The 19,019-nt window shown below is 41.1% G+C and overlaps 3 protein-coding genes across 3 annotated transcripts; all 3 read right to left on the reverse strand.

Annotated features, from left to right (window-relative positions):
* Positions 1-879: 879 nt before the first annotated feature.
* Positions 880-3,232, reverse strand: LOC149114308 (kelch-like protein 11). Its single transcript, XM_089286795.1, has one exon. It carries the CDS (start codon positions 3,218-3,220, stop codon positions 1,487-1,489), a length of 1,734 nt encoding a protein of 577 aa, XP_089142921.1. The 5' UTR covers positions 3,221-3,232; the 3' UTR covers positions 880-1,486.
* Positions 3,233-5,321: 2,089 nt separating this feature from the next.
* Positions 5,322-8,449, reverse strand: LOC149114309 (kelch-like protein 11). Its single transcript, XM_089286787.1, has 2 exons — positions 7,852-8,449; positions 5,322-6,942 (listed from the first exon to the last, which is right to left on the reverse strand). Exons 1-2 carry the CDS (start codon positions 7,950-7,952, stop codon positions 5,322-5,324), a joined length of 1,722 nt encoding a protein of 573 aa, XP_089142913.1. The 5' UTR covers positions 7,953-8,449.
* A 5,058-nt stretch (positions 8,450-13,507) lies between these two features.
* Positions 13,508-16,650, reverse strand: LOC149114310 (kelch-like protein 7). The gene has a single exon (XM_089286788.1). It carries the CDS (start codon positions 16,413-16,415, stop codon positions 14,697-14,699), a length of 1,719 nt encoding a protein of 572 aa, XP_089142914.1. The 5' UTR covers positions 16,416-16,650; the 3' UTR covers positions 13,508-14,696.
* Between the last annotated feature and the right edge of the window lie 2,369 nt (positions 16,651-19,019).

The raw sequence follows: 19,019 nt of genomic DNA on the forward strand, positions 1-19,019 counted from the left end.
TAAAGTAAGGAAGTGATCCGTTGCTAAGCAGCGTTTGTGACGAAAGCGAAACCATTGGTTACCTCCTAGGCAGGGGTCATCCCTCAACTGCGGGATTTTGTCTACTGTCGTTCAGTGTCTGTTTATTTCTGTGCGCTTTGATTGCCGAATAAATGTAAAACGATACCAGAACACTATTCAATGGATTACAAATGAATTGCAAAGTTATGTACGGTTAGCAAGAATATACTTATTACTAACATTCCAACAAAAAATAAATCCGCTTTACGAGATTATTTCGCAGCTACTCTGCAATTTCTCTCTCTTTCAAGGTCTTATTTAACACTCGTACACACTGTATGTGCAGTTTGTATTCCACATAAGGGAAAACTCTAAATTGTAGAAGCGCTGTGATTCAAGCGTTTATGATTTTCCTAACGAGTTTTCTAACTTTTCGCGCGATTTACAACATCTGTATGAATTTTCTATTTGCCCACGCGGCTTTTTACCATTTTCCGAATGTTTTCTCTTGTAAAATTCTATAAACTCAATTTTTTTGTTCAAAACAATCAATCTCGTTTCCAGAGCCCTCGCTGACTGACGCTGACTGACGCTGGCTGTAAAAGCGAAGGCTCTGGGCATGAAAGATCTCCGCCTTCTTTGAAAAATGTTTTGTGCTTTTCTTCTTTTCAGATGACGGGCACGTTTTTTCCACTTTTCCCACGCGTCTTCCCGTTTTCTTAAAAATCTGAAAGTGAAGAGGTAGCTACTATTTTCGTAGTCGAAGCAGATTGAAAGAAAGAGTCATTTCAACAACAGTTAAACATCTGCATCTTCGAATTAGCGCCCAGGGCGTTTCTTTCAAGTTTAGGAAGAGACGAGGGGCGCGTTCGAGGGGGGCGCTTATTTAATTTTTCCCAATTCGTGGCCTGACCACTAGCGGCCATGATCATTTTTATAATACATCATCTGCGCGTAAACAGCAACATAAGCTGTTTTCCGACATAAAAAGCTGATCCTAAAGTTTAAATCGCGGCACTGTTAGTACTTGTAATTTTTTTTCCAAACTTAACGTGTTCACAAACTGAAGGTAAAGGTAAAGTCTGCTTACGAGCCAAGTGGCCAATCAGGCCGGAGCTTATCCCGGTTTCTGTAGCATGAAGCGACTAGGAGTATTTCTACTCCCCCCTAGATGGGATGCTAGTCCATCGCAGGGTTACCCCCAGCATTAAGTTCGCCGGTACCCATTTATACACCTGGGTGGAGAGAGGCACTGTGAGAGTAAAGTGTCTTGCCCAAGAACACAACACAATGTCCCTGGCCAGGGCTCGAACCCGGACCGCTCGATCCGGAGACGAGCGCACTAACCATGAGACCACCGCGCCTCCCTGTTCACAAACTGAAACAATGTACTAATCTAATACTACACGACGAAAACTATACACCTTTTGTTGTCTCATTACTCGTCCACAAAATGGGGGGGGCGCTTATTCGAGGGGGGGGAGGGCTAATTCGAGGATTTACGGTTTTTCTTTACAACGTCAAGTTTGTCTAGTACTCCTTTGGAAAGTTTCAGCACACAGCCGGTGAATGCATCTTTACTTTCTTTGGAGATCATTTTCACTGGTATGGTTGTCTTCTTGATCCACTTGTCTTCTGTAGGGTCATAGCATTCAACACACAATTGACTTCTCCCAAAGCGATCTGTGCCACCCAGCACATAGAGTGTTCCCTTCAGACAAACCATACTGCCATCTTCGCGAGGAACTTTCAAACTTCCAATTAACTGCCATTCGTTTGTCGAAATGTTAAACATCTCACATGTTTTCAAACACAATGACCAATCCTTCATCCTCCCTCCGGCTACAATAATCTTTCCTTTAGTTGCCACACCAAAAGCGCCCCCTCTTCCTTGTTGCATGCTTGCAATTTCCTCCCATTTGTTTTCTACAGTGTCAAATCTCTCAGCCTTCGCAAAGTACTCCTCTCCCAGCTTTCCACCAAAAACATACAGATGATTGCCAGCCGCAACAACAGAAGAATCGTCCCTACAGCCCTCATGAGATGATAAAACCGTCTGCCATGAACACCGCTCAACATCGAATCTTTTGATAGTGGATTTTTTCGATGATGTATTGATCTCTATCGCATAGAGTTCGCCTCTGACGACAGTCACCTTAACAGGATCTTCTGTGGGCCACTCCAAATGATCCAGGGTAGACCAACAATCAAACACGGGATCATACCTCTCTGCCGTACCATCAGATGAAAAGGCGTACAACTGATCACGGTGGTTTATCATTTGAGTATACTCGTCTCTCTCTGTTAGCCCGTCTGCTAAACGCTTCCACTCGTCTTTCTCTGGGAGATAACACAAAGCGTATTTCCCTCCACAAGCAACAATAGCGCGGGCTTCAAGCCCTTTTCTCGGGGACTGTGGTAGATCTCCTTCACATGTAAAGTTTGTCAGCTTTACAGCATCTGAGATCAGTTTCAAACAACCGAAATTCTCTCGCACAAGCTCATGTGTCACGACATCGAATAAAACGTCACGCGATAGGAAAGCCAGTCGCATGTGACGAAACATTTGTTCAAACGATGCTCTTCGCTCGCTTTTCTTTAGTTCGATCCACTTTAATACGATCTTAAACACATCTGCTTCAACAGCAACTGAAATGTCGTCGCTTGAAATCCACCTCTCGACTTCTTTAGCTTCCAAGTTTAAGAATTCCTCCATTTCTGCCACAGATGCAAAGTTCGCGTGGATAAACTTTCTGGTGTTGGTGACCAGTTCATCGCACTGGTACATCTCAGCGAAATAAAATGTTGAAATGCAATTTGATTTGGACATCTGTCGTTCTAGAAATCGCCCGGATAGTTTTTTCAAACCCGGAATGAGAAGATAGTTCGCTGCAGCGACAAGATCCTTAGAATTCTCTTGAGTTACTTCCACACTTCCTGTGTAGATGAACTCCAAAACATCTTCCATTACAGCACCCGAGATCTGTTCAAACCGAGCAATCCCTTCTCGATTCTCTTTCATGTCGCTCTGAAGAAGCTTGCAGAAGAACGGGCTTGCTGCGGAAAGCACATTTTTATGAGCTTTGAATTCTTTGTCATCCGTCGTCACCAAAGTTACGTCGCATAAATGATCTTGTCTTCGCAACATGTTAAGCCGCTTCGCTAATTCCATACAGAAAGCAGCTTGTTCCGTATCAGAGATTGGCTGTAGATCTTCCATATTCCAGAAGCTAAACTTTTAGAAATTTATGGAGGAGTTGCGTGATATCAGTGCGTTTACCACCGTAACAGTAAAGATTTCAAAGACAAAAACAAAAAGGCTAACTGCTGAGAAAAAATCGGGGAGAAATTTAATTTATCGGCGGCTGAGGCGGAGGTCAAATTCCGCAACATAAGAAGTGCTTATGGTCGTTATCTGAAGCGATTGAAAACGCTACCTTCTGGCTCGGGGCGAGATGCAGTGCCAAGGGAATTTCAAAATAGGTTGACAAAAAGAAGGAATAAATTTGCTTGCAGCAAAATTTCCTCCTCGACGTCCGCCATATTGTTTGCTGCGATTTTCCCGCCAGCACAACGCGCGTGTAATTTTGACAGTTCCGCTGTCCGAAATGTATGCAACAGTCGGCTCTGCGATCGCTTGCGATCGTCTGCGGTTATATGGAAACAACTCTCTTTGCGATCGTCTACGATCTGCGATTTGCGATCCGCGATCGTCTGCGATCGTCTGCGATCATATGGAAACCAGCCTTAAGACAGAACAACTGACAGCGCGCTCGGCAAGAATGGTATACGTCTTGCAAGTACGGCGATTTTTGGAGGCAAACAATTTGTTACTCCCTTTCCAGTGGTTCACCTTTTACACGTAAAACATTTCAGTCAAGGCTTTTTTTCTTTTTACTTAGTGTTTTTGTTTTGTTTTGTTTTTTTCGGTTGTGTGCACCGCAATTTTTTTCACCGCGCGTCATGTTAAAAAAGGAAAACAAAAGGTGTGATATAATCACACCTTTTTGGGCGCATTGAACTAAATTCTGTTGCCGTTTTGCTTTGCGTGCTGTTTTCGTTTTTAGCCATTTATTTCCTTGCTCTGATTTAACCGGAAGCAAATAATCAACTCAAATATAATAAATTGTCTCTTTGTCGATCAGATAAGACATTACGATACCGCGTGTACGAATGAAAGTGAAGAACGAATACTGGTAAAGAAAAAAACACTCAAACTATGTTTTGAAGACACAGTATCCCAGAAAGCAAATTTTGAAACCTGTTAGCTGACAATTTTTTCTTTTTTTTTCGGAAAATTTTCTGGCGGTAAAATTCCTAAATTACTGACAAGCCACTGTGGACGGAAAAAATTGAAAAACAGAGTTGTACCTGTCTTCTTACTTTGAGCTGAAGGACACTAAATATCATCGATCTCTCGGTAAGTAAACAATAAGCAATTCCAGTTTTCGTTCTGTTAATCCCAACTTGCAATATAGCCAGTTATCGAAAGATTTTTCTTAAGTGAGTTACAATTAAATCTAAACTTACTGAAACTGAAAACTACGTAAATATATTTATAAATTCTACTGTACAATGGTCGCAGAAAATGAGACTTGCAATGAAATTTTCCAGTAAAATGTTGAAAATTGTCAGCTGGAGACACAACCGATCCCGTACCCAGACTTCACTCTGTCTCAGTCCCCCCACCGCAAGCCTGTAAGAGGTCTGGGTTCAATATTACAACTGTTCAACGTTATCATTATTCAAGTGCTAATGAAATCAACTGAGAAAACGCGTACGCCGGTAGAGGAGAACGTTAAAAGATAGTGGATTTCGTTTCTCTTCCCGACGACCAAATCTCGTCTTTCCCTTCTTGACTATTCCCCCCGGGGGAGGGGGTTACTCCCACAAAAATTAGGTGGGGGTGTGCTGCCCGCTTCAAAAAACCCTTACCCTATTTATGACCAAAATCTGCGATATTCACTACCCTATTTATGACCTGACCAAAAATTCGAAACCCTATTTATGACCTGACCCTTAAATCAAAACCCTATTTCAGACATGCGTTATAATTAGTTCCCTGGTTCAGACCGATGTTAAATTACCGTAAACATAATTTGTGGAGGGCTTTTGTCGATTTTGTTTTCGATACTGATGAAAAAGTGGCTTCTTACCCACATCAAGGCTGGAGAGCAAAAAACCATACCCTATTTATGACCAAAATGGCCAAAATCAGCTAAAATTGATACCCTATTTATATCCAAAACAGCTGAAAAACCATACCCTTTGGGGCCGCACATACCTATATAGCCCATATAAGGGAGTATCCCCCCCCGGGACTATTCCTTAATAACATCAAGTTTATCTAGTACTCCTTTGGACAGTTTCAGAACACAGCCCGTAAATGAATCGTCTTCGTCTTCGGAGATCATTTTCACTGGTATGGTTGTCTTCTCCATCCACTTGTTCTCTGCAGGGTCATAGCATTCAACACTCAAGTCACTTTGCTCATTGACATCACATGTAGCGCCACCCAGCACATAGAGTGTTCCCTTCAGACACACCATACTGCCACCTTCGCGAGGAACTTTCAAACTTCCAATTAACTGCCATTCGTTTGTCGAAATGTTAAACATCTCACATGTTTTCAAACACCATGCCCAATCCTCCATCCTCCCTCCGGCTACAATAATCTTTCCTTTAGTTGCCACACCAAAAGCGCCCCCTCTTGCTTGTTGCATGCTTGCAATTTCCTCCCATTTCTTTCCTAAAGTGTCAGATCTCTCAGCTTTCGAAGCGAAGTCGTCCTCTGTTATCCCACCACAAACAGACAGATGATTGCCAGCCGCAACAACACAAGACAATACCCTGCAGCCCTCATGAGATGACAAAATCGTCTGCCATGAACACCGCTCAGCATTGAATCTTTTGATAGTGGATTTTCTGGATAATCTATTCATATCTATAGAATAGATTTCGCCTCTGACGACAGTCACCTGAGCAGGATCTTCTGTGGGCCACTCCAAATGATCCAGTGTAGACCAACAATCATACACGGGATCATACCTCTCTGCCGTACCATCAGATGGAAAGGCGTAAAGTTGATCACGGTAGTTTATCATTTGAGTGTTGTTGTCTCTCTCTGTCAGCCCGTCTGCTAAACGCTTCCACTCGTCTTTCTCTGGGAGATAACAGAGAGTGGACTTCCCTCCACAAGCAACAATGGCGCGGGTTTCAAGCCCTTTTCTCGGCGACTGCAGAATATTTTCTTCACTTGAAAACCCAGTCAGCTTTATAGCTTTGGAGAGCAGCTTGAAACAATCAAAATTCTCCTCCACGAGTTCGTTTGCCACGACATCCAATAAAAAGTCCCGCGATAGGAAAGCCAGTCGAACGTGACGAAACAATTTTTCAAACGATGCTTTTCGCTCGCTTTTGTTTTGTTCGATCCACTTTAATACGATCTTAAACACATCTGCTTCAACAGCAACTGAAATTTCGTCACTTGAAATCCACCTCTCGACCTCTTTAACTTCCAAGTTAAAGAATTCATCCATTTCTGCAACAGATGCAAAGTTCTCGTGGATGAACTTTCTGGTGTTGGTGATCAGTTCGTCACACTGGTACATCTCAGCAAAATAAAATGTTGAAATGCAATTTGATTTGGATATCTGTCGTTCTAGAAATTGCCCTGAAAGATTTTTCAAACCCGGAATGAGAAGGTAGTTCGCTGCAGCGATAAGATCCTTGGAATTCCCTTGAGTTACCTCGACACTTCCTGTGAGGATGAACTCCAAAACATCTTCCATTACAGCACCCGAGATCTGTTCAAATCGAACAATCCCTTCTCGATTCTCTTTCATGTCGCTCTGAAGAAACTTGAAGAAGAACGGGCTTGCTGCAGAAAGCACATTTCTATGAGCTTTGAATTCTTTGTCATCTTTCGTCACCAAAGTTATGAATCAGTCAATTCCAGCAGTGCCCATCCCCCCCCCCCGGGCAACTGTGGGACATTTGCTCAAGTTGTCAGTCCCAGGGGTGGGGCATCCGCAATTTTATCGCGGCCCGGGGGCTGGGCATTTGCGTACCCCGGGGCGACCCCCGGGCATTCGACACACGTGTTTTGGAAAGTGCCGTGGATGAGTTTATCGGGAAGACGAGGCCTTTGTCGAACAATGGTTTGTCCGTCAGGGACTAGAGAAACTTGTTTTTAAAGTTATGTTTTCTCAATTTTAGATATTTCTTCATTACTTGTAAGCATATAAATATAAGCGACAAGGTGAACTATATTTTGTTTATCACAAAACAATAACTGACGTGAACACGACTATTTCGCATTTCGCATTCAAAACTAGCCTAGCATTTTTTAAATTCATGAAAGTGGAGTTAAAATACATAAGGTTTGCGAATTCAAATGATGCGATCTTGAAGACAGATCTTGCGAGCTTAAAATGCAATGCATCATCATTTAAAATGTCTTGATTCTTCACAGAAAAAGTAGCCTGCGAATACAGGCGCCTATCATCGGTCGCGGCTGGGGGCACGTCCGCCGCAATCCCAGCTATCCTCTAGCAAACCGTTAAAAACAAATATAAAGAAATAAATATAATCAGAATCAACTAACACGTGCTGTTGTCCTTGAAGTCTTACCGTTGCATTAAAATACTGAACAGTTGACCGTTTTATTCACTGATTAATTAAAAAACTGCGGAGGTCTTGGAAGGCGACGATCCCGGGGGCGGGGCATTTGCCCTCTTTCTTCGTCCCCACCCCGGGGAATTTGCCCATTTTTTTAAAACAATGCTAATGCTCAGGGTTAGCCCGGGGGGGGGGGGGATGGGCCCTGCTTGAATTGACTGATGCATTACATCGCATAAATGATCTTCTCTTCGCAACATGTTAAGCCGCTGCGCCAATTCTACGCAGAAAGCAGCTTGTTCCGTATCAGAGATTGGCTGTAGATCTTCCATATTCCATACAATGAACTTATTTCTGTAAATTACAGATTCCTTTGGCCTAAAATAGCTCTACGAAATCAGTCACGACCGAATATACAATCGACAGCGAAACTGTTTGAAAGAGGACACTGGGGAGCGACATGACGTCATCGTGTGAGGAAAAATTGATACACTGGACTGGACTTGGAAAGAACGCAAAACAAATAAGCGTGCGAGCGTGACTGTGAGCGTTACGTGCGAGCGACGAGCGGCGATGCCGCGAGTAGCTAGCAGCCGTCTTCCGACGCCCACGCTTCTAGCGGCTTGCGGCATCGTTACTCGCACGTCACGCTCACAGTCACCAGTCACGCTAATGTGTGCTTACTTGTTTTGCGTTCCTCCCCACGGATTTTCGAGGAAAAGAGAGACTGTTTGCCTCTAGATGATGCGATAATGAAAACGCAAATTGAGCCTTACTTCATGGGCAGATTTCAGGGGAACCTAAGACGCCACTCCTCTCCCTACCCCCCTACCCCCCTATTCCCACGACTTTTTTCAGGCGATAAGTCATTCGCTTTTAGCTGGCAAGCACTCTCTATCTCTCTAGATCTCTTCGAACGGTCGTCATACAAATCCGCTGTGAAGGAACAAAGACTGTCCCATGTTGTCCTTCACGTAGGCCTGCGCCTGCACTCAGCGGATTCTCCCAACTAGAGAGAGGCCGAGGGGCCGAGGGGCCGAGGGGCCGAGGGGCCGAGGGGCCGAGGGGCCGAGGAGCCGAGGGGCCGAGGAGCACTGGGATGAACACATTAATTCAACATTGTGGCGAGTCTTTAGCCCTTCCGAAACACGTCGGAATTTAAACCACATTGAACAGAGATTTCAGGTCTCAAGTGATTTTTCCTCTCTATTAGGTATCGGAAAAATTCGTGCTCAGTTAGAAGCTTGTCAGATCATAAGCAACGTGTACACGAAAGATCTAACAAGATCCGCAGCTGAAAAATTCGAAGTTGAACGCCATAAAATGTTGACACAAGAATGGTACTTTCTTGAAAAGATTATGAGGTGAGCCATCTGATGTCTTTTTTCTCATTTTTAACTAGGAAAATATTTATTATTTTCCAAGGTGTAGTGGCGGAACGATCTCACTCCATTACTCCTTCACTCCTTTACCGGGTCACTTCCCGTAAAATATTTGGAAACCCGGGGCGGGGGGAGAGGGGAAACTCCCATATGAAAAAGCAGGGAATGCTCGTCAGGAAATTTGAAATTCAACTCGTAAAGGAGACTAATCTGGACGTTGCTTGAGCTTCATTAGATCCCTGAAAGATACCACCTAAAATTGAACAGGTTCGATCACTAGCCTCTCTTCAAGAAAGGATCCCGCGTACTTGTAGACCCAACTCGCGTAGTCAGAAATCAAGCCTGAAAGCAGAAATTACATGAGAGTGTTCCTTTTTCTATTATTTCTTCAAGTGCACCCTATAGGATACTTTGACAGCTAAATGGTGACGTTTCATCATCAACACCCTAAGTGAGACCAGAATCCTTGATTTGTACCCGATAAGACAAGCATCCCCGACCTTTTCTCCCCCGGGTTTCGAACATCAGCCGTCTAAGGCTGTTTTATTGTCGCTTGCAGCGTGTCAAGTTGGTTATTTTCAAGAGGTAGACGGTATAACCATTTTTTCTTGGAAGGAAAATATTTATGGTTTTTCCTTAGCGATTCAATTCAGGGAAAGTCTGCGTAGTTTTTCCTTCACAAAGCTACGTGATATTGTGAGTTTGAAAGCAATTGATATGAACGACTGATTAAAGGCTCCAGACGAGTTTTTTTTAAAAACACAAAAAACGGAAAAACAAACGCTACCTTTCGGTAAATGGTTTCTTGACAGAAAAAGAAAAAACAATGAAGAAGGAAAGGAATATAACAGCCAGTAATCAGCACAGTGACTGTGGTTTGAACTTCCAATGTTTCACAAGGCAAGCCAGCGCTTATCACACTGGGCTACATGTACATCAGCTACCGGAGAGCAAATTTAAAGTTATTTATTTACGTACCGCAGGCTCAAGTGTTTCGTTCAGTCTATACTTCGCTTTTGACCAAACAAAATTATCTTGCCATTTTCGACTACAGCGCAAGGAACACATCATTGTACAGATACATGTAATGAAAAACATGTAGGCAGGCCTTAGTAACAAACAGTTTTTTACGTTGAACTTTTTCATTTTGCAAATATCACAAAACACTCCTGAATGGAAAAAGGCTTTATGGACTTGGTCGAAAGCTAGACTGCTTTCACATCACAAGTAATTCCTTAATGAACAATGCCTCATAGCACCCTTTCATAATACATTTTTCAAGTTCAGTGGCTCATAGCCACTTTGATTCATTGCTGATAGCAGTAGGCTTTAGTGTTGATTACAGTTTTACAGTGTAAGTAAGCTTATTTTACACTAGATTTTTGATTCGGTCAGTATAAAACACAGACTGAGGACCGGGAAGTAAAATGCAGACTGCAGAGTATAGACTTTTTGACTGAATGATGTTATCATTTCCACCATTGAGACCTAACCGCAAACAGGCTAACTGGAGCATTATTTAGGCTAACCTGAGTGATGTGTAGGCTAACTGGAGTGGTATTCAGTCTAACAGGAGCGCGATTCAGGCTGACCGGAGTGCAGTCTTTCACTACCATTTAAGCCTGAATAATCATGTTTAAGATCAGTGCCTGATACTATTATTATAAAACTATATATACTTATGAAGTCTGTAGTCTGCAGTCCGCATTTAACTCTCAGTCTGCATTTTACCCCGGTCTGTAGTCCGCAGTCTGTGTTTCAGACTGACGAGTTTCAATTTGATTGCCAGCAAAGTGGAAGTGAAATCTGAACATCTTAGTTTGTACATTACTAAATTACATAGGTCATCAAAGAATATGCGAGCGTACAGTCATTCCCATGGCCCTTTCATAAAATAACCACAGAATCATTAAAAATATAAAGAACAGCTAAACTGTTGGAATTTTGTAAGCAGTACCATCAGTACAGAGTAAATGATGCAGTTCATAAATTAGTATCTTTAGAACAAGGAAAAAGAGTCTACTCCAATATTATACCTAAATGTTGGGTATTAAAGTTCAAAATATCATGGGTAATCAAATTTCTGCAGGTCCCAGGTTAAAATCTACTCGTAGTTTATAACAAATTAGGTGGCTATTATGTTAGTTACAGTAATTTAATAGAATAATTTTGAGCAATTAATTTGTGTATTTATTTATTTCTACTTATATTCTGTTTGCAGAATGCTAAACTGGTTACAATTTATTGGTTCTGTTTGACACACAAATCTTACAAGAGGCATGCAGGTTGTGGTTTCACTAGATAGTACAAAGGTACTGGAGTTGTGGGAATATCATTCCAGATTTGTACTATCCTTGTCAGCAAAAGCCTATACTTAGTATGTGTTGCTTGAATAAAACAATAACAACCCTCAATCATTCTCTAATCATTGCAGGCTTTGTTAAATTTACTTTCTAGACTCTTCTTCATTTTTGGACTATTTCTATTTTGGCCAATGTACAATTAATGTTTAGTCCCTAAAAAGGCCAATCACTGCTATAAGATTGTACAACTGAAGTGCAAGGTACCTATGCAGTTATTGGAGAGTCTTACAGTCAAACTCACAAAACTGTGAACACTTAAAATATGTCTGGAATGTTTATTGTGTTATAAACAATCACGAGCGAGATCTTCAACCACAGAAACCACAGAAACAGATGAGTTTCTATCAGTCACGGAACAAATTTGTTTCGTGACCGGTCTCAAAATAAATCCTCTATTTCGGTTATACAAGAAATTAGATAATTACTATTACAGGCTATTTAAACACTAGCGAAGAGGGTTTAGGATATTTTTAACATGAGAAAACTGTTGTCACAAACCAATGTGCTAGGCTGACACGACAGGCGGCTGTTGAATCACTCAAGCGCAAACGATCCAAATCAGTACTTTCATTATTTCGTTTCATTATAATAATTTTGATAAAGATGAAAAGCGACAAGTGATATTGATTAAGATAGACGTCTTCCATTATATTTTGTAATAAGTGAATCAAGTGCAAATTTATTTGGGAAGGAACAGCGGAAAATTGAGGTGTTTACTGTTTGCCACAACTAATTGCAAAATTAGCAAAGTACATTTGCATTTATCATGGTCAATCTTTCCAGGGTGTTTAGATCACCGAACCACCGAGCCCGAGGGATTGTAATTATTTGCTAAAATAAATTGAGTTGCTAGTTTAACCAAAGATGATACCAAGGTTAGCGAAACCACCAAAATTTTAAATTTATATTCATCCCTATTTATAGCTGCGTCAAATTAACCGTGGTTTCGCTTGAGTAACTGTATGCGTCAGCAGGATTCTTGTTTTCCAAAACGCACAAACTGAATACTGGCTGTGGTTCTTGATACAAAAGGATAGCAATTATTTAGACTTTCAGGAATATATTAACACAGAGGGTGTATCTTGGGACAAAGCGAAAATCAAAACGATACCTGTATTTATAGTTCTGTGACTGATGCACTACATCCATGTTCTGCAAGATCTGACTCGTCAGTCGTGATTGGTTATTACACAATAAACATTTCAGACATATTTTAGGTGTTCATGGTTTTGCGAGTTTGACTGCAATAAATATTTCTTTGCAAAATAGTGTTTCCTGTGTTTTAAGAATACATGTGTATTAATGGGAAACTTTGCTTGAAGCACTAACAAGTGAGCTGTTTGTGGTATTTCTGTATTATGTAGTTTTGACTTGCAGGAGTCACAACCAGAAAGTACAACATAAAAGATGATGTTAACTCACACCAGGGGGGTATTCTCAGAAAAATTGGGTGGGGTTGTGCGGCCCGCTTCCCAAAACCCCTGCCCTATTTATGACCAAAATCTGCGATATTCCCTACCCTATTTACGAGCTGACCAAAATTTCAAAACCCTATTTATGACGCGACCCTGTTTCAGACCTGCGTTATAATTAGTCCCTAGTTCAGACCAAAGTTAAATTACGGTAAGCATACTTTTTGAAGGGCTTTTATTGAGTCTTTTTGATAATGATGAAAAAATGGTTTCTTCTTAAAAACTTACCCATATCAAGGCTAGAGTGCAGAAACTATACCCTACAGTGTATTTATGACCAGAACGGCCAAAATCAGCTAAAATCGATACCCTATTTATGACCAAAACGGCTGAAAAACCACACCCTTTGGGGCCGCACATACCTGTATAGCTAGCCCATACAAGGGAGTACCCCACCCCACCCCACCCCAGGAACTCACATCACTCCTCTCCTCTTGCCAAGCAAGCTTAAAATGTATAGGGCTGTTTGTAAGGCCTCATCCATTACATTTAGGACATTCATATGAAGTGGCAGAAGTTGTGTTCTTGCTAAAAAATATTTTGAAGTGTCTTGCATCTAAGCGATGTAGCTAATTTGACATGTAAACAACAAAAACATGTCACGGAATATTTTATTTAATGATATTTTTTTCCCAAGAGTGATTTTTTTTACAATCACTCCATATATATATTTTTAATCCTATTTCAAAAATGTTCTGTAACTTTTTTCACTGATATTGAATATAGAAAAATGCAGACACATTGTTTAAGCACTTTGGGTCTGGAACCTGAGTAACAAATTAAATTGGCAAAAAAATTGCATTGACCTGTTTAATTGTACATATTTTCTGTATTTGCTGTTGTTTTCTTTGTGTCCAAGTCTCTTTTGGAAATTGAGGGACAAAAAAACTTGAAAATTTTACAATTTTGACCCAAAAGCCTGGAGGCGTTTTAGAATATTGATATATCGAACGCGGCCTATAAGGCTATTACAGCTAATCTCAATCCGCCGAAGGAAAAAAGATGGCGATTGGTACATTTACCCATAATTCTGAGCGCACGGAAACTTAAACAACGCTCATATAAAAAACAGACAGGAACGTTGTAAAACCTTCAAACCCCGCGCACACAATGTCGATAGCACATGGACATGTACTGAAAAAATATGGCTTTCCTTGTACTATACGAGCTGTATTAGGCTCGCATGGTATTGTGGTAAAATGTACAGCCGCCATCGTTTTTCCTACGGAGGATTCCAGAGCCCCCGCTCGTCCGATGCCGCTGAACGTAAAAGCGAAGGCTCTGGGCATGACAAGTGATAATCATTGGCAAGCACTCTTGCTTTAAAAACAAAAGTAGTTGTACCTGTATTCTTATTTTGAGATGACGGGCACTAAATAACATCGATCTCTCGGTAAGTAAACACCAAATAATTCTTGTTTTCGTTTTGTTAATTCCAACTTGCAATATAGCTAGTTATCGAAAGATATTTGTTAAGTGAGTTACAATTAAATCTAAAACTTACAGAAACTGAAAACTATGTAAATATGTTTATACATTCTGCTGTACAATGGTCGCAGGAAATGGAAGACGGAATGAAACTTTCCAGTAAAATGTTGAAAATTGTTAGCTGGAGACACAACCGATCGCGTAACCAGACTTCACTATGTCTCAGTCTACCAATCCGCCTGCCTGTAGGAGATCTGGGTTCAATATTACAACTGTTCAAGGTTTTCATTTTTCAAGTGCTGATGAAATCTACTGAGAAAACGCCTACGCCGGTAGAGGAGAACGTTTTCCCTCGCAAATATGAGCAAACGTAAAGGATAATGGATTTCGTTTCTCTTCCCGACGACCCGATCTCGTTTTTCCCTGCTTGACTATTCCTTAATAACATCAAGTTTGTCTAGTACTCCTTTGGAGAGTTTCAGTACACAGCCAATGAATAAATCTTTATTGTCTTTTGAGATGATTTTCACTGGTATAGTTGTCTTCGCGATCCACTTGTCGTCTGTAGGGTCATAGAATTCAACAATCAAATGACTTTGCCGTACTGAGTCATATGCGCCACCCAGCACATAGACTGTTCCCTTCAGGCACACCATACTGCCATATGTGCGTGAAACATTCAAACTTCCAATAAGCTGCCATTCGTTTGTAGAAATATTGTACATCTCACATGTTCTCAAACTGTCTACTCCCCCCTCCACTTCCACCTTACCCATTCCTCCAGCCAAAAAAATCTTCCCTTCAGTTGCCACACCAAAACCAAAGGCTCTCTTTTGCTGCATGTTTGCGATTTCCTCCCATTTGTTTTCTACAGTGTCGAATCTCTCAGCTTTCGAGAGGAAGTCATCCGCTTTCCCGCCACAAACATACAGGTAATTGCCAGCCGCAACAACACAAGACCATTGCCTGTAGCCCTCATGTGATGACAAAACTGTCTGCCATAAACACCGCTCAACATAGAATCTTTTGATAGTGGATTTTCTGGATGATGCATTGATCTCTATGGAATAGATTTCACCTCTAACGACAATCACCTTAGCAGAGCTTGTGATGGAGAAGTCCAAAGTACACCAGCCGTTAACAACGGGATCGTACCTCTCTTCCTTACCAGCAGATGGGAAGGAGTACAACTGACCACGGTTGTTAATCATTTGAGTTCCATGGTTCCTCTCTGACAACCCGTCTGCTAAACGCTTCCACTCGTCTTTATCTGGGAAATAACAGAAAGTGTATTTCCCTCCACAAGTGACAATGGCGCGGTTTTCAAGCCCTTTTCTCGGCGACTGTAGACGATTTTCTTCACTTGAAAACCCAGTCAGCTTTATAGCTTTGGAGATCAGCTGTAAACAAACGAAATTCTCTTCCACGAGTTCGTTTGTCACGATATCGACTAAAAAGTCACGCGATAATGAAGCCAGTCGCAAGTGACGAAACAATTGTTCAAACGATGCTCTTCGCTCGCTTTTGTCTTGTTTGATCCACTTTAATACGATCTTAAACACATCTGCTTCAACTGCAACAGAAATTTCGTCGCTTGAAATCCACCTCTCCACTTCTTTAGCTTCCAAGTTTAAGAATTCATCCATTTCTGCAACAGATGCAAAGTTCGCGTGGATGAACTTTCTGGTGTTGGCGATCAGTTCGTCGCACTGGTACATCTCGGCAAAATAAAATGTTGAAATGCAATTTGATTCAGACATCTGTCGTTCTAGAAATCGCCCAGCAAGGTTTTTCAAGCCCGGAATGAGAAGATAGTTCGCTGCAGCGATAAGATCCTTAGAATTCTCTTGAGTTACCTCGACACTTCCTGTGTAGATGAACTCCAAAACATCTTCCATAACAGCACCCGAGATCTGTTCAAACCGAACAATCCCCTCTCGATTCTCCTTCATGTCGCTCTGAAAAAGCTTGCAGAAGAACGGGCTTGCTGCAGAAAGCACATTTCTATGAGCTTTGAATTCTTTATCATCTTTCGTCGTCAAAGTTAGGTCGCATAAATGATGTTGACTTCGCAGCATGTTAAGTCGCTTTGCTAATTCCACACAGAAAGCAGCTTGTTCTGCATCAGAAATTGGCTGAAGATCTTCCATATTCCAGACCCTTAGTGCGGTAAATTACAGATCCCTTTACAAACGTTTAGATTTACAGTTGCAGTACGAAATCACGACGGACCGCAATCGAGAGCGAAACTGTTCTTCTGCGGAAGTGGAAAGAGGTGAAAAAGATACTGGACCGAGATGACGTCATCGTCAAGATTGGAAAATCAAGAACTGGACTGGACTTGCAAATCACAGACTTGAATTGTAGAACGCAGCCTAGAAAAAAAGAAAATTTGTAAAAATGGGACTTGGAAGAAGAAAAGACTTGTAAAACGTAGTAAAGTATTTGTTTCTACTGAAACGATCATGTCTCATCCAAAGAATCACATGAATTAAATATAATTTGTAACAGAAAAAGAAACATATACTTCATCAGTCAGTAACATTAGATCTGTTCATGTCATCTCGTCTTTTTTTATCCATAATGTTGCTGCCTGTACAGGGCTCGCTGGGTCAACCAAATTGCCTTGTTAGTAAAGTATTCACCATTCCGTATCTTCCGTAAGTTCAGTCCAAATGTTTTATTTCCAGCTGCGTTGCACTTGGTTTCCAGATTCCCGGTTAAGAGAAAAAAAACACGGTTTATCGGGTAAGTGCTTCCTCTGTATAAAGAGCACTTTTTTTATTGCAAGTAGAAATTTAGTATTGCCACTGTTATTACATTATTGCCAGGCTTTTCATTTTGGTCAACACAAGGTCGATCGGTGAACCAAATATTAAATTTGTTATCCAGGAAACATATACCTCATAACATATAACGGGTCATTCCTAATTGGTTTCTCGCTCTGGGTTTTTGTTAATTGCAATCTCATAATGTAAAGTGAATCTTCAAACAGTTTTTACCCCTTATCGTTTTACTCTCCGGCCCCTATGAATAATCAAACAAAAGAATAATTAGCAGTACACTTTGCGTACACGTTTGACGAGGCACAAAAGAAACCTTTTCCAGGGGAAGAAGTCACAAGAAGAGCTTTTGTTCTAGGAAGGATAGAATACGCTGGTCTATGGCCTAAACGAGGACATTTTTTAAACAGGGTACAGTATTTAAGGTGTTTCGCTTAAAACGGGTTTTATACTTTCACTATTTAGTTTCTTGAACAGGGTATTTGTTTGTTTTTAGCCTGTGTACTGTACAGCCACACACTCTCCTCGGAGTGAGCAGATGTACACAGTCAAGACAGGATAAAGGGAAAGAGTTAATCCCCAATTTAGATCTTCGTGGGCGGACTTAGAGGGCGGGGGGTGAATTGGCTGGCAAGTCAGTGGCCACCCCCCTTATGGAGACGAACAAGATAAAAACAAATTGAAAAAGATGGTGAATATTATGCTAGAAATAAAGACAAACTCTCTGGACAGGTACCTCATTGAATTACAAGCTTTTTTTCTTGCTAAAACAGTGAAAAAGATATGTTATCCTTTAACAGCTACGCAGCGTAACAGTTTTTGTGGCTACTGTTGCTAGGCAAAAATAGCCACTATGTCATCATATGTGTAAGTAAGGAGAGTGTCCAATTTTCGGATTGTGTTCGGAACTATTCGGTCTTCTGTGACTGGTAATCGAACGGAAGTGGGTCCGATGTTCATATTCAGAAAATATTCTGGCGTATAATATCGATTTTCTCTCGGTTTTACACGAACGACAATCGATCGTCTATCGTTGTTATTCCGGATTTATACGACGGTACCGAACTGTTACCGATCGACCAGCGAAACTAAATCGATCCTGCTTCTCTCACTAATGATCGAATTTTTATCGACTGCTCACGCGCACAACGTATCAAAAATGTTCTGGTTGGGAGCTCGAGTTTTCAGCTGAGCCTCTGTATTTACGATGTGTTTGTCCTATTTTCGACCAGTAATCAGGTACAGTAATCAGGTACAACTAACTCCTCTAGCAGCATTCAAGCAATATGCACAATCTTTCTTCATAAAGAGATTTTAGCCCTTTTGATGTTGCGGATAGAATGTTTATGGCCGAGTGATTTGTTCAGCTCAGCATTGCGAAATGCTCCATGTACAGGATCTAAGAATTTACAAACGGGTCATGAATCTTTTCCCTCAGGAAACGATTAATTACCGTCGTAGATCAAAAGATTGTCCTGCGAGACACAAACCTGAATTCCTTTTGGAGAACAAAAATCTGTCCTTCGGGAAACGAAGACACAAAAGTATTTCCTTTGGGAAACGTGACTAGAGAGATCACTGGTGGTAGTAGTGAAACACAGAGCAATAATACGACATCCATGCTTCCTAGATGCTGAACATGCAAAGCAAAATAGCTTGCTGGACACTGACACCTGCTTGAAAGCTGTGTCTGTTGTGGAAATGTGACAATATAGCACTTATTTGTCAAACAAATACTCAGAGCAAGAGAAAGAGATCCAATGGGTCATTGAGAGGACTTTTGAACTCACTGAAATGAAACATAAACTGAGAAAGAAAGATCTTCCTGTTTTATTCATATTTAAACAATGGAGTAGCAGGTCTAAGACTTATAAGTTTCTAGAGCCCTTTTTTCATTTGAAATATATTCATAATATAAAGTATTTGTGATGTCTTATAATTCATCAGGGAGACATGTTTTGGTGTCAAATC

The sequence above is a fragment of the Orbicella faveolata genome, unplaced genomic scaffold (genome assembly GCF_042242905.1).
Source record: "Orbicella faveolata isolate gen_17 unplaced genomic scaffold, um_ofav_v1 contig_14, whole genome shotgun sequence".
Lineage (NCBI taxonomy): Eukaryota > Metazoa > Cnidaria > Anthozoa > Scleractinia > Merulinidae > Orbicella > Orbicella faveolata.

Bases quoted from the DNA above. Each gene is read 5' to 3' on its own strand.
- LOC149114308 (XM_089286795.1), bottom strand. From the start codon at position 3,220: ATGGAAGATCTACAGCCAATCTCTGATACGGAACAAGCTGCTTTCTGT.
- LOC149114310 (XM_089286788.1), bottom strand. From the start codon at position 16,415: ATGGAAGATCTTCAGCCAATTTCTGATGCAGAACAAGCTGCTTTCTGT.
- LOC149114309 (XM_089286787.1), bottom strand. From the start codon at position 7,952: ATGGAAGATCTACAGCCAATCTCTGATACGGAACAAGCTGCTTTCTGC. The intron at 6,943-7,851 runs TGTAATGCATCA...AATTGACTGATT, and splicing joins AGAGAAGATCATTTATGCGA to CATAACTTTGGTGACGAAAG.